This window comes from Polyodon spathula, chromosome 22 (assembly GCF_017654505.1).
Source record: "Polyodon spathula isolate WHYD16114869_AA chromosome 22, ASM1765450v1, whole genome shotgun sequence".
Classification (NCBI taxonomy): Eukaryota; Metazoa; Chordata; class Actinopteri; order Acipenseriformes; family Polyodontidae; genus Polyodon; species Polyodon spathula.
The window spans coordinates 18,377,629-18,393,400 of record NC_054555.1 but is presented as its reverse complement, the minus strand read 5'-3'; the positions used below and the strand labels follow the sequence as shown (position 1 = coordinate 18,393,400).

Here is a 15,772-nt window from a genome sequence, read left to right as displayed (position 1 = left end):
CAGTCCCACTTTTATTTGAAGTTGTGCAGAATTGTTTTGCTTAAAGGATTCTGTTTTTTTAAAACCTTTTATTTTTTTCCGCTGCAGTTCCGTTCTGGGTCGCTATCCCACCACAAACACCACCTGTGGCAGGATTGCATCACGGCCAAGTCTGTTAGCCGGCAGCAAGGAAGCCCAGAAGTGGAAAGCTGCAGTTTCAGCACTGTTACACACTTTTATTAACAACAATTAGGAACAAAATAAAAGGTTTAAGTAAAACTTAATACTTCCTATCCAAATTAGTTTTTTTCTCATAAGGTGTAATACAGAAAGTGAAGGGGTAGTGGAAACAAAGTATATATGCAAGGCACAGTATTATGGGCAGAATGGACTCCTGAGTGACAGTGAAACTACAGTCTGGAAAACACAAGGAAGCTAATAATAGGCAAGAAAATATTTTTAAAGACTGATGCAAACTAAAAATTATCATGCATTTGCTCAATCTACCAGTGGGTAATCTGCCAGTTTATTTCTTGCCTTTCTTCCCTTTGCCCTTCTTCCCTTTCCCTTTCTTTCCCTTCTTCTTGCTCTTGATCATCTTGCGCACCTTGTACCCCTTCCAGAGAGCCTGGATGCGCGTGGCGGCGCGGATCATGAGGACGAGCTCGCGCTCCTCCTGCTCCTTCTTCTCCCGGGCCAGACGCCGCTCCTCCATGACCTGACTGTACTCCTGGTTCAGCACTGCGAAATGCTCCTCCAGCTCCTTCAGCTCCCCCTGCTCCTCAGTGTACACTTCATGCAGCTGCTCCAGCTCCACCTGCAGGCACAGGTGCCAGACCACAGGCAACTTTTAAAGGAATCTCTTTTCATAGGGCACAGTCTGTTTTTTAATGTTCCTAGGGTTTTTAATCTGTCTACACTCAGTAATCTATTTCATTCATTTATAAAACGCTCTATGACAACCAAAAAGATAAGGAGTGTAGTCTTTTGTTCTTTGTGTTTTAAAAGTATTTATAATTGTACAGATTCTGCAAAATTGTACTAAAAGATGAAAAAGGGAGTACTCTTACTCGGTAACCATAACTACACCGATAATTCAGGCCCACAGGCTCGACCAAGTTTGACTTCCTAGAATTTCCAGATGTTGTGGCTGATTCAATATAGTTATTGTGAGCAATGGGAGATATTGTAAGTTTGGAAATTATATATTAGAATTAATTAATTTTAGATTAATTTATCTCCTGACTCAAACTTACTCAAACAATTACCCTGCTTGCATATTCATGTTACTAGATTTACTGAATTTGTTCTTAAAGAATGCACATTTTTATAGATAATTAATGTTATACTTTCAACTGTAATTGATATTTTATTTAAGATTTTGCCTAACCATTATTTTATTGTGATTAAATAGCTTATTTATTATATTTTGATATTAACCTTCTTTCCTATTTACATAGTGCATTTTATTCACAAACCTTTGATAAAAGTTTTATTGTGAAATTTATTTCCTCATAATCTTGAGCTCTTTTGGGAGAAATTTGTAACTAAGAGTGTTAACTGAATTAAAACATTACACACATTAATTATCTTAATTGGATTATCCTTCAGGCAGGGTAGAACTTATTTACCTGTTTCTCTCCCATGTCTGCATCGTATTTCTGTATCCAGTTTTCAATCTCTGTTTCCACTTTGTACTTCCTCTAAAGGAAACAAGGAGATAAATATCAGTACATAAATCTCACAGATTATCAATTTTCTGTTTTAGTAGAAACAAATTGGATGCTTCTTGCTTTTTTGACCAATCATCAACAACATGATAGTATGCTGCATTTAACAGATTTAAGGCTGCTTCTGATTGCTTTAACCACTACAAAAAACAAAATATTACATGTAAAATGTATTATAATATGAACTTTGTCAAAAACTGTAACCCCACCAGGTTATCTCTTGAAACATGATAAAGTCTACATGTTCATCACATAGTGATATGTAGGCTATGGTTAGTGTCGATATTCACACTGGTCCTGCGCTCCCTCAACCCTCTAAGAGTATGCATTAAATACCTCTGATATATTGTATGCTGAGCCATGACCAATACAATGTGGTTAATGCATCTCACCTCAATCACACTGCATCATGTGTCAAAGTGTCGAATAAAAATGGAGACCATTTTGGTTGCTGTAATTCTGTTGGGTTTTAAAGACTGAACTGATGTTTGGAAACAAATACAACTGTTTTATATCCTACAATATTTCCATTCCCTTTTAACTGTGTACCACAGGTTATTAGTGGTTGTGGCAGAGTGGTTGCAGTGTGCAGGTGTGGTGATGTCACACACCAGGAAGAAGCAATGCAAAACAAAGAAGGGCAGGGCAAAACTGAAGCGCAGCGGCGCTCAGCATGTTGATTAAATAATAATAATAATAATTATAAATGAAAACATACATAAATAAATACCAAGAGGAGGGGCACTTTGCCACATACGCTCCCCTCCTTGTGCGCAGCACACATGACCTCAACGGTCACTTCCCCCTTTAACGTCCCAAAAGTCTTCCCCATGCTCCAGGGGTGGGGACAGAGGCTTCCATTGGCCCACAATGGGCAACTTGGGCCATGGCACACTTGCAATCCCAGCCAGTAGTATGCAAGTGGCCTCCCCCGGGGATGGCCTGCAGACTACCCTAGGCGACGCAGAACTGGCGACCCCAGGTGGTGGTGATAGCGGACCCTCGTGTGGCGACGGCAGCAGCAGACCCTCGAGAGGCGACGTAGGACAGGCAACGACCCCAGGTGAAGCAGAACCGGTAGCGACTCAAGGAGAAACAGGTGGGAGGGGAGCCCCTCAACAGCATATGCAGGGGCTGCTGAGGACCGCCAACATCCTGTCTTGGTCCTTCTGGTGAAAGCGGTGGAGGCAGAGGCAGCTCCTGCTGCTCTCCCTCTGGCGGTGGAGACGGAGGCAGTTCCTGCTGCTCTCCCTCCGCTGCTGGAGACCTGGGTTCTGGACCTGTGGGCCTCCCCTTCCTAGGCTGTGGCTGCACCGGCTCCCCCCTTCTGGGCGCTGGATGTACAGGCTCCCACCTTCTGGGTGCTGGATGCTCGTGCTTCCCCCCTCTGGGCACTGGATGCTCGGGCTCCCCCACTTGGGCATTAGTTCCTCCTCTTCGTATTGCTTGGGGCATATGGCCAACGTATGCCCATATGCCATACAGCCAGGGCACAACTCCGCCGCAAGGTTCTTTAAAAATCCCTCTCAGCCGTCATCCCCTGCCTTCTCCTGCTGTTGCTGCGGTTGCTGATGCAGCTTTCCTCTCCCCTTTCTCTTCCTACTACTTCTCCCCACCTTCCTCACTTGGGCTGGTTCCTCCTCCTCTTCTTGGAAGGGAAGCCTGTATACCTTGCAAGCAAGGCACCAGCCTTGGTCCTCGGTGGTCCTCCAGCAGTTCCCCGCAGCCATCTCTCCCGCTCCAGCCTTACATATTTTTTGTTTTGTTTTATATCATTTGTAAAAAATAATAATAAAACGCACTTCACTCCTTCCTGGTCCGGCTCCTGGAGGTGTTGTTTATCCCAAGCAGGACACCATATGTGGCAGAGTGGTTGCAATGCGCAAGTGTGGTGATGTCACGAACCAGGAAGACGCAACACAAAACAAAAAAGGGTGGGGCAAAAAAAAAAAAAAAATTATAAATGAAAACATAGATAAATAAATACCAAGGGGTGGGAACTTGGCAACAGTGGTTTACTATACCAAGGCCCTACGCCATGAATTTCCAACGCTTTGCCATACTTAACTGTAATTTACTGTAGCATGATTCAACAATGCTTTCAATGTGCTTTATAACACTAAGGGTGCTTACTGGGACACAGCCCCAAACACCATGTAATAGAAACAATGTTAGTACATTAGCTCACCTTCCTGAGTGCCAGCTCGGACTCGCAGTTCTCTGTGATCAGGTTGTTCAGCTGGCTGTAATAGAAACAATGTTAGTACATTAGCTCACCTTCCTGAGTGCCAGCTCGGACTCGCAGTTCTCTGTGATCAGGTTGTTCAGCTGGCTCCGCAGCTGGGTGATCTCCTGTTGCAGTTTGCTGCACTTCCCCTCCGAGGCCTTCTGGTCAGACTGGAGCTGCTTGTCCGTCTCTTGACGTGTCTTCTTGAGGAGATCATCAGAGATCTTCTCTGTCTGGTGAAGGGAGCTCTTCAGCTGACGGATCACCTCATTCTTTTTGGAGATCTGAGGGAGACGTGATTAGTTATATGATAAGCAAGTTACCAGCCTTTCCACTATGGGGACCACCACCAGCCTTTCCACTATGCTTAGGGAACCATGCTGGTAATACGTTTCTTACCTGCCTGTCCTGAATGAGAAGCTGTGCTTCTTACCTCCCTGTTCTGAATTAGAAGCTCTGTGTTTCTTACCTGCTGGTCCTGAATTAGAAGCTCTGTTTCTTACCTCCCTGTACTGAATTAAAAGCTCTGTGTTTCTTTCCTGAATTAGAAGCTCTGTTTCTTACCTCCCTGTACTGAATTAAAAGCTCTGTGTTTCTTACCTGCCGGTCCTGAATTAGAAGCTCTATGTTTCTTACATGTCTGTCCTGAATGAGAAGCTGTTTCTTACCTGCCTGTCCAGAATGAGCTCTGTGTTTCACCTCCATGTCCTGAGCGAGAAGCTCTGTTTCTTACCTTTGTGTCTGTCCTGAGTGGGAAGCTCTATGCTTCTTACCTCTGTGTGTCCCTGTCCTGAATGAGAAGCTCTGTGTTTTTACCGTTCTGTCCTGAATGAGAAGCTCTGTTTTTAAACCACGTGTCTCTGTCCTGAATGGGAAACTCTGTGTTTCTTACCTCCCTGTCCTGAAAGAGAAGCTCTTTTTCTTAACCGTGTCTCTGTCCTGAATTATAAGCTCAGTGTTTCTTATATCTGTGTCTCTGTTCTGAATGAGAAGCTCTATGTTTCTTACCTCTCTGTCCTGAATGAGAAGCTGTGTTTCTTACCTGTGTCTCTGTCCTGAATGAGAAGCTCTGTGTTTCTTATCTCTGTCCTGAATGAGAAGCTGTGTTTCTTACATCTGTCTCTCTGTCCTGAATGAGAAGCTCTATGTTTCTTACCTCCCTGTCCTGAATGAGAAGATCTCGGTTTCTTACCTCTCTGTCCCTGTCTTGAATAGCGGCCTCCACATCTGCCTCTAGAGCGCTGACCACCACCATGTTCTTCTGGTGCTGCAGAGCGACCTCCTGGACATAGTGGGCCCTGTCGTGGTCCTCTGCGGGCCCTGTGAGCAACTTGTCAAAGAGGATGCCCCGCAGCTCAGTCAGGCCTCTCACCAGCTCCTGCCCAGCCGGGTCACGCTTGCCCTTCTCTGCCCGCAGAGTCTGACACGCCACCGGGTTGGCCTGGAAGCAGGGTTAGGTTGAGCATAGATTATTACGCATCTCTCACTGTCAATTTGATCTACTTAGTATATATAACCTGATTGGTTTATAATTTGTTAAAGACATGTATAGTGTATTTTTCCTGAAAGACATGTAATGGCCACTAGTGGCAAGTATCGAGTTGAAGATTGCGTTTCTTGGTTAAATGGTGGTGGGAGAAAACTTGGCTACAGCTGGATAGTTAACAGCCAATTTAGGAATTAAGAGTCCCACGTTGTACCTTATATAAAGAGCATGCTGGAAGAAAGGTAGAGGGAGTGTGAAGAGAGGAAGCAAAATGTTTGATTTGTTCTCAAAGTTCTGAGGGTTTTTCTTGAAATTTTGTTCAATGTTATCTTGTGTTCTTTTGCTATTTTGAACTGTGTATTCCCCTTTTTGTTTTGTTGAGGTAAAGGAAGTAGCTCTCCTCATTAGTTAGGGAAATAACTAGTAACGGTAGAGCCTAGTAAGTCAAGGGTTTTTGTTTGTTTATTTATATGAAGAAATTGTATTCTGTTATTTTGGCGCAGCGGACCAGTGTGTTCTAAAAATAAATGTGTACAATAGTTTTTTACTCTAAAGCAGTGGTGCACAACTCGGTCCTGGAGGGCCGGTGTCTCTGCAGGTTTTTATTCCAACTGCATCCTAAAGTACTTTATTGGACCTTAATTGATGCTTAATTAGTCCAATTAACTAATTTAGGGTATGGTTAGAACAAAAACCAAGAGGGACACCGGCCCTCCATGGCCTGAGTTGTAAACCACTGCTCTAAAGCATTTTATGTCGTGTCTCTGCCTCCACCTGCACACAAAGGGGCTGCCTACTTTCCAACCACTAGGGGTGCCCTTGCACTATACAGTTAGCACTCACATGTCCGACCTACAAAATGTTGACTTCAGTGACGGTTAAACGCATCATATCTGAAAGGACTGTGTTTTAAAATATGTAGGCTTCCATTTAGATGTACTGTATTGACTTTGTTGGCACAGTAGTACATTTTCAACAGAAGTATTTTACTTCAGAACGATATGATTCTGAAAATATCACTTGCCAAAAAAGGCGACACGTTAACTGTAATATAGTACATGCTTTTAAATCCGGTACCTATTGTAGCGGTATGTAAAACTTCCCATTAACAACCAGCAGCAAAATGAAAACTAAATGTTATACATGCACAGAACTGCACAATGTTATTGGGAATGCAATTTAGCCCCCCCCCCCCCCCCCCCACCCCCCCCCCCCCCCCCCCCAAAAAAAAACTGCTTCCAGAATTAAAACAGTATCCAAAGTCAGTATTCAAAATTGCATAATATAGTGCTCGATAAGGCAATTTTTTAAAATACATCACGTTATCTAAAACTGTTTAATGATTAACTGCTACATTACTGTACATCACTTTGTTTACAAACATCACTTTGTTTTGGCTGGTCATATCTTTTGCTGTTCTTGATTTAATTAACATGTCTTTTTGAATGGCTATTTATACAGATACTTAGTCAACTAATTTTGCCAATTTTAACTCAACTCAAATACCAAACACTGAGAACCTGGTGTTTTTTTAAATGAAATCACATGACTTGAGCTCAGTATTCTGTTATCCCGAGGAACAACACTACTCAAACAATCAAAACCATCTGCTCACTATTTAAAATGTAAATAACGTTATACATATGCCCAATTGATGTTGCTATTGATGTAAAACTTAGACTGCATTTCCACTGTGCATCAGTGTATTGGAACGACGATTATCGAGTTAAACTGCTTAAAATAAAATTTAAAAATCCCTCATAGTAACTTAAACTAAGTCTTCTTTTTACAGAGCATGGTATAAAAAAACTAATTAAAACAAATCCCGATGTTTTAAAACACGTTTGTTAAATACACTGGCATTTAAATACAGCACTCGCCAATTTTCATATTCCTGCCGTCACTAGCCTTCTTTGCCTTGTTTTGTGTAAAATTTGACAAATTTCCAGTGTAAACATAACGGTAAATTAATACCAAAAAAAAAAAAAAAAAAAAAAATCAACCCCACTGTCTAAATAGAAAGAAAAAAAACAAGGCTTGAAAAGTACATTAACATTATGACCTATTCACATGGTAATAAATTGATCTTTCATTTTTTAATTTTTCTTTTTTTTTTTTTCACTGCTGGTTACAATTGATAAATTACGTGGCCCAGCTTCTGCTAGCGAAAGCAATAGTCCATTCAAGTGTGCCGCAGCTGCACAGATGCATTTCACTTTTTGCTGTTATATTTTAATCAAAACTTTACATGACTTTGAATAGCCACTTAGATTTGCATTATCTTTAGTTAATGCAACTATATCGTCATTTTTCCAAAGAGTACATTAGATGTAGTCTACCCTTTCCTGCAACTGAACTTTTGACAGCGACATCTCCGGTTGATAATTGTATTTTCCGTCTCCATACTTGAATATGCATAATATCTATTTCATACATGTGGATTAATTATTAACTGACTTAATGTCCACATTGCAACCTCGATATGTAGATCATCTATTTCATACATGTATCGCCCTAATCAATCTACATAGCGGTTTGCAACCAAAAATGCGTCACACCTACCGACTCGGAGTGCTCAGAGATGCGTTTCGCCCACGTGGATTCGCTTACACTTTATACAGTACATTACTAAGGCCCTATAATTTCATGGCCATGAAAAATGTAACACGGGACGTAAAATTCGTTTTTCACCGTGAAAACTGTAAACTTGGTGTACTTTTACCTTGCACTTAAATCATATTAAGTTATATGTATCGGTCCAGGTTCCTTGATGTGATTATAAGCTTGTTTCAATTTCAAAAAGAAAACTGCAGGATTTATTGATTGACACAACAGTAGCCAGTAACCACTCTGGGCTCTCCTCACTGATTGATAGATATGGGCATCCGGGACGGGTTTAGTTTCCTAGGAGTCTCAATTGATTTTGTTAAGCCAGTAAACATTTTGCAAGTGTCCAAAATGAATTTAAAAAGTCTACAATAATTACTGCAGCGGATCGTGTACAATAAATTTGCATTATACTGGTGGCAAACTATTTTGTACAACCTGCATTGTATGATCCAGCGGTATTTAGACTTAAACAGCAAAGAAAAATTAAAAAAAATAAATAAATAAAAAAAATAAGGTTGCATATAGTGCACTGCTTCAAAACGAAAAGGTAAATAAAAAATGTAAAAAAAAAATATAAAACAGCGGCACATGACAACGTAGTATGTTAAATATTGTAGCGTTCCCGGTTCCCGCAGGCAGGATCCTCACCCGGAACTTCTCGCACTGAAGCATAGCGCCGATACTGCTATACTTTCTACACAAAAGAGCCGGCTCCTTTGCAAGGCGCGTATATCGGCTTATATCTATGTGGTTACGTCACCTACAGGCCTTGCTGCTGCCTTCCCCCGTACAGGTTACACTATGTTTAGTGATGGTTCTACTTGAATAGTGCAGTAAACTAATTCTTAACAGTTTACAGGTGTTGATAAAGATAAGTCTAATTGAGGGTAGGAGTATTAAGGCACGTTAAGCTGTTAATTGAAGCGCATTATTTATAAGGCTCAGCAACTAGGGGTTCTGTTCAGTTGCCTTTGTTAACAAAGCACCCTAGTTAATTTCTTTGTTCTCGTTTTTAAACGAAAAGGTAATGAACAGCAGTTTCGCTTCAATGACTGTGTGAAGGACCCAGTTGAAACAGCTGTCGACTAGGAACATAGGAACATAGTATTTGTGTTTCTCTCTCCAATTATCGGAGGAACCGCCAGGTATTTTGCATTTAACGTTTTACCCTTCGGGCTTTCTACTGCTCTCTATGTATTCACTAAGGTGGTTAGACCCTTCCTTAGTAAAGAAATTGAGATCTGAAGGCAAAAGAGAGATCAAAAGAGAGATCTAAAGAGATCAAAAATGACATCATACTTTGCGGTTTTGTTCCAAACCAAAAGAAACACATTTGGATTCCTGCTAAAGTTACCAAGTGGCTAGGTTTTGTTTTGGATTTAAAGAGCATGCTTATACGTCTACCTGAATGCAAAATAATTAACATTGTCTCTGAATGTAAACAACAAATGTACAGCAAGAATAGCTGCTAGAATAGTTGGTAAAATAATAAGCTTGGGCCCGGCTACTGGCAACGTTTCTAGAATAATGACAAGAAACTAGTACTTTAATTTAAGTTCCTTGTCAGGATGGGACATTAAAATATGGTTGTCCCATGAGAGCATTTCAGAGCTGCTATTCTAGAAATACATCCCCAGATTTAATGGCATGTCTGTCTTCTACATGTACTACTCAGGTTATAGTCTATTCAGATGCTAGCAACACAGGTTATGGGGGTTACACTGTGAGCAGGGATAACCTCATCTCACAAGGGCATTGGGATGACTGGGAAGTCAAACAAAGCTCTCCTTGGAGAGAGCTTGCCGCTGTGGCAAGAGTGCTAGAGGCCTTTCTGGGCGTTCTAAAATACAAAGCAGTAAAGTGGTTTATTGCCAATGTCAATATGACTAAGATTGTAGAGCACTGCTCTTCAAAATTCCATTTGCAGTGCTCGGCATATAATATTTTTGTTTTATGTGTTGAGAATGGTATTAACCTCCAAAATAATGGGTACCCAGTGAAGAAAACACCAAAGCTGATTATATCAGCAGGCTAATTTGGTTTGGGCAATATCTATAGAGATTTTCATCTATTTCAATAAGAAATGGGGCCCTTAAACTATTGATCGTTTTGCAAGTAAACAAAATTAAAAAGGACAACGGTCCAATAGCAGCTTTTGGTGTTCTAGCACTTCAGCAGTAGACGCCTTCACACCAGACTGGAGCAATGACAATAACTGGATTGTCCCCCCTATTCCTGTTATTAATAGAGTTCTGCATTTGTACGTAAAACCTTATGAAATTATTTCATTATTAAATAAAGTCAATATAGTTCAAGTAAAAGTAATACTTGTGCGCTTGACGTACGTTTTTGTCATCTGAATCCTGATACAGTACTAATATTATCATACATGGACAAAGTTCTAGATTCTTTAATATATACAGCTTTGTTGATGCCTGCTTTTCTGGAAAAATCTAAATCCGAATCTAACAATGTAAAATACAAGTCTGGTTTTCAGAATTGGGTTGACTGGGCAAAGACTCATAATGTACATTATCTTCCAGCAGATCCCTCCCTCATATCTATCTTTCTTTTTCAGCTATCAAAAACAGGAATTTCTATTGCTTTGATTAATGCAGTCATGTATGAGACATCATACATGCATAATCTGGCAGGCTTTGCCAGACAGTTCTCAAATGTATCAACAAAGCTGGCACTTGAAGCCACGAAGCGTGTTGCTGCTAAGCCAGTAGTCAAACAATTGCCAGTTTAAGCCAGTATACCAGAGAAGATTACCATGAAGATTGCTATGAAGCCACTGTCCTATTCTAGGGTCAGAGAGATATTTAAAGATGTCATATCCCCCTTTCTACATGAGGCAAGTGCTTACGGGCTAAACAGGAAACCAAAAAAATGTATAACTGTAAGTTGTTGCCTTTACTTTCACAATAAAAGTTGTCCAAACTGGGAGCTCCAAAAGTCGACCTAAGGCAGACTTCCAACTGTATTATGTGTATCTGTGTGATTAGTTAAGAAATATTATTAGCTTCACTCAAGACAGGGGACTGATTTAAAACAAAGTAATATGTATAAAATAACAAAGCAGGTTACTCTTGATCTCTACATCATCTTCCTGTATTTATTCACAGATGCATATTCTCAGTAACTTCTAGTAGCAACAGCACAGATTACGTTCTTGACAGTAAGTTAATATATACAAGACATGTTTTTAATTTCAAGGAATGTTCGATTTCATTAAAATGTTATCGATTTGTTATCGTGGGGTCCCCATCAATAAATAATTTGATTATTATCGTTATTGTTACAAGCCTAATATAATATTATATATAAATTGTTTAATATACGTGTTGAGAGTTCTACCATCATTTGTTTTTGTATTCAGTGTTACAGAGAAAATATTTTCTTAAAATCATTCAAATTCAACATCAGAATAACTGAGTGAATCACACTGTTTCAAAGGATGGCATGTTGCTAAGCAGATGCAAAGCTTGATAAACCAAATAATAAACCAAATCAGACTGCTTCGAATGGAAAGCTTCTTTTCCGTACAGTGCACTTGTTGTATAAAGAGAACACCGTATGAACATTCATGGAGTGCTATGGTTATTTCACCTGTTAAGGTTGGCAAAATTTTATTTGTACATTTGTTGTTTCACTGAAGCAAGAAGGAACTTCTACAAGGCAGTTTGTTGAAAATTTGTAAAGGAACAATATCTAACAAAACCACTATTTCAGGAGGAAAGAAACTTTATACATTTCCTCATCACACAAATTCCACTTTGCTTCAGTTTCCTCAGAGACTGCCTCAAAGGTGAAATATGCTGGAACTTTATTAAATGTACCAAGTGTCGAGGAGGGCAGAAACAGCAATAAGTGATGATTAAGCAGACATATAATTGCCATACAATCCAGCCTTATACACAGGTTTATTTATGGAAAACTAGCCATACTTTCTAAGACAATGGGACCGTGAAAGTGATTGCTGAAGTGTAAATCATGTATTAATTTTTGTAAATATATGTTCATATACAACTAACACAGCCAGGTCTCACTCTTCCAGAACAATACCTGGAAAAGTCGCAGGACATTCCTGAGTGAGCTGCGGATGGCTTGCTGCAGTGCTCCCATCTCTCCCCCTCGGGGCTCCTGCCTCTCCAGAAGGGTTTGCAGATTTTCTCCCAGCCGGCGGTGCTCCCGTAGGGCCCCTGTCAGCTCAGCTCCCAGCACCACTCCGAAGCGATCCAGGCTGTGCAGGCAGTACGGCAGCAGGGTGCTCAGCTCTGTCTTCCTGATGCACTCCTCCAGGACCGAGGCGATGCGCTGCGCCTCCAGGCAGCTCAGCTTCTTGCTGGCAGGGTCCAGGATTTTCAGGGAGTCTTTGGCAGCTCGGGTCCGAGGCTGAGGAGTGTGAGAGCCCTTCAGCCGGGCAGGATCATCGAACTGCTGGGGAAAGACTGCCAGCTCTGTAGCCATGTTCAACTGCTTGATGACTTTCAAACTGCAGTGCTGGAATACAAAAGTGAACGCCAATATAAATGACTCATTTCAAATAGTGCCGCTGTATTGCTTCGGAGACAAAAATCACTGTATTCATGTGTATTCATTAAAAAAAAAAAAATTCATAAATGATTATCAAAATATATAATAAATATATAATACAAAGCAAACCAGTGTGTTGTTATATTTTTTTTACTGTAAAATGGTATGAATTATAATTAATAGTTTTTAAGTGAATTCAGAATGAACGTAATATACGGATGATCATGTACAGTTAGAAACAATATTTGAACATAAAGAGTGTTCTATCCCTATTCTCAAAGTTGTCAAAGAAGAGTTTCAATGTCTGGTGAATAACTCCCTCCTGTTAACCTTTTCACTGCACTTGTATTCTACACTGTAAATAAATTTTACAGCACCATGCTTGGTTTGGTACAAAGGGGCAGTGAATTGCCCACCTCTCCTTTTTAAAGGTGTAATAACCAAGGTGTAAAAAAATGGATTTCCTTACCCCTCGTTAGCATAACAACATTCTCAAGCATTTGATTGTTCGCTTTTGCTAATTTTTGTTTTCATTCTTTGCTCAGATGAAGTCAGTTTCTTGTGTTACAGGTAATAGATTGAGCTTTGATTTCACTACCCCTATAAAATGAACACCTTGAGGTGAACATGTACAGTGGTTTGCAGAAGTATCCCCCCCCTACAAAGTTTTGTTGCCACCTAAGCGTACTCCACAACGCTTTCAAATTAGATTTTACATGTAGAATTTATACAAACTACTCCACATTGATCAAGTAAAAAAATGCATATTGAATATAAAAAAGTAAGATTTACAGAGAAAAACAGATTCATCTCAGTTGCATAAGTATTCAACCCCTTTGCTACTACAGCCCTAAATCAGTTCAGGTGCAAATGATTTGTCTGAAAGGTCACATAATTAGTGAAATAGTTTCAGCCTGTGTGTATTCAAAGTGGTTTAACTTGTAGATTATTTCCCTCAGGTATATAAAGACTTTCAAGCTGTAACTCACATAATGATCCAACAAAGAAACCATGAAGACCACGGAGCTTTCGAAACAAGTCAGGGATAAAGTGGTACAGAGACACAGAGCAGAAGGGTACAAGAAAATTTCAAAGGTGTTGATTATCCCTCTCAGCACAGTAAAGTCCATCATTAAGAAGTGGAAGATGCATCATACCACCCAGACACTACCCAGATCAGGTCGCCCTCCCAAACTGAGCAGCTGGGCAAGCACGAAACTGGTTCGGGATGTCACTCGGAAGCCAACAATGACCTTGAGAGATCTGCAAAGTTTTGTGTCTGAGATGGGAGTCAGTGTTCACACATCAACAATGAGCCCTCCCCTGCACAAAGCAGGCCTGTATGGATGGGTGGCAAGGTCGAAGTCATTACTCAAAAAGCCTCATCTTAAAGCATGTATGGAGTTTGCGAAAAAGCATGTAGATACTGCAGACATGTGGAAAAAGGTTTTGTAGTTAGACGAGACAAAAATTTAACTTTTCGATTCCAAACATCTGGCGCAAGCCCAACACTGCAAGTCACCAGTCAACACCATCCCAACTGTCAAGCATGGTGGTGGCAGCATCATGTTCTGGATATGCTTCTCTTCAACAGGGACTGGGAAGTTTGTCAGTATAGAGGGGAGAATGGGTGGTGTACAGTTGAGGCGAATCCTTGAAGAAAACCTGTTTGAGTCAGCCAAGACTGGGGACTGAAACTGGGGAGGAAATTCACAATTCAGCAGGATAATGATCCGAAACACAAATCCAAAGCCAAGAAGAGAATTAATATTCTTGAGTGGCCCAGTCAAAGTTCTGACTCTGGTGAGACTTGAAGATTGCAGTCCATCGATGATCTCCAACAAACTTATCAGAACTGGAGCAATTTTCCTGTGAAGAATGGGTGAAAAATGTCACCACCCTACTGTGCAAAGCTAGTAGAGACCGATCCAAGAAGACTGGTAGCAGTAATTGCTACAAAATGTGCTTCTGACTTAAGGGGCTGAATACTTATGCAACCAGCAAATTTAATTTTGTACATTTTCTTTGCAAGTTTTACTGACATTTAACCTCCTCCTCATATATCTGCGTTCAGTTTAATCACTATAGTTTTGAATTAAAAAAGTTTTTTTTTTTTAATTTATTTTTTTTATTTTAAAAACTGTGCATACATTATTTGTAATTCAACAAAATGTGACATTATTGGTAGGGGGTGAATACTTCTGCAAACCACTGTACGTAAACGTACTGCTATTTGCCTTGCTTTGCAAGAGAATACTATTATTAATCATTATCATAATCATAATGAAGTAAGCAACCCGTTTCAATAGTTGAAATATAAACAATGAAAATATAACTACTACTTTAAGTTAGAATCCAAAGAATTATGAAACCATGAGCGTCTGAAACAACGACAACGCAATAAATACAATCTAATGACGTTCCAGTAATAAAGCCTAGCCCAGAGTATAGTGGAAAAATACATCTTCCCTTGCTTTGTTATTTATTTATTTATTTATTATGAAATAAAAATACATTAGAACTGGCTCACTGCAGTTCAGAATGTTCCGACCTCTGAAGTACTTTAAGTTTTAATATTGTCATGTTATTAATATACACACACACACACACCATTTAATTCTGTACTTATAGACCGATTTTAAAGGTAAGGAAAAAAATGTATAAATTAAAATTTGGAAAAGAAAACAGTTGCTATTCACCAGCCAACGAACTTTTATTGTAGATTCCAAGATCTCTGATGAATTCGTGAAGGTTGTGACTGGACTACGGTATTTCTGAATCCTTCCTGCACCGCTTTCTGTATTTTAATGCATAAATGTTTACAATAAAATACGTGTAACAACGGTCACAATGCTAAAGCTCCTAACCGAAGCTTGTTTCTGCCCAGTGGTTTATCTATGTTGCTAAGATACCGCTCTTCGGGAGGCGTTCCTTTGATGATCGATGTTTGAAGAAACCAACTATACGTAACAGCCTTTAAACATCAGTGTCTTTGGGAAATGCAGTCTGTAAATTCATATTTGCCTTCTCTTTATGCAGACTACAAAGTTTGTTTGTTGTTTTTATTAAACGTCTGTGTTTGACTAAATATAATTGAATACTCAGGTCTAATACTGGTATGTTACTTGAGCTCAATGTGCGTGACGTTATCTCAGTTGTTTAATATAACGAGAAGGTTGCCAAAATCTACTGGAAGGGTCA

General features: G+C 40.0%; 1 protein-coding gene across 2 annotated transcripts; it reads right to left on the bottom strand.

Annotated features, from left to right (window-relative positions):
* Positions 1-239: 239 nt before the first annotated feature.
* Positions 240-15,654, bottom strand: iqcd (IQ motif containing D). Of its 2 annotated transcripts, none has more exons than XM_041223259.1 (6): positions 15,271-15,654; positions 12,101-12,538; positions 5,129-5,377; positions 3,987-4,220; positions 1,611-1,682; positions 240-796 (listed from the first exon to the last, which is right to left on the bottom strand). In XM_041223259.1, the coding sequence occupies exons 2-6, from the start codon at positions 12,503-12,505 to the stop codon at positions 506-508; spliced, it is 1,251 nt and encodes a 416-aa protein (XP_041079193.1). In that variant the 5' UTR covers positions 12,506-12,538; positions 15,271-15,654; the 3' UTR covers positions 240-505. The 2 variants fall into 2 exon arrangements, with proteins under 2 accessions (XP_041079193.1, XP_041079191.1); XM_041223257.1 differs by having other exon boundaries at positions 15,283-15,654.
* Positions 15,655-15,772: the final 118 nt, after the last annotated feature.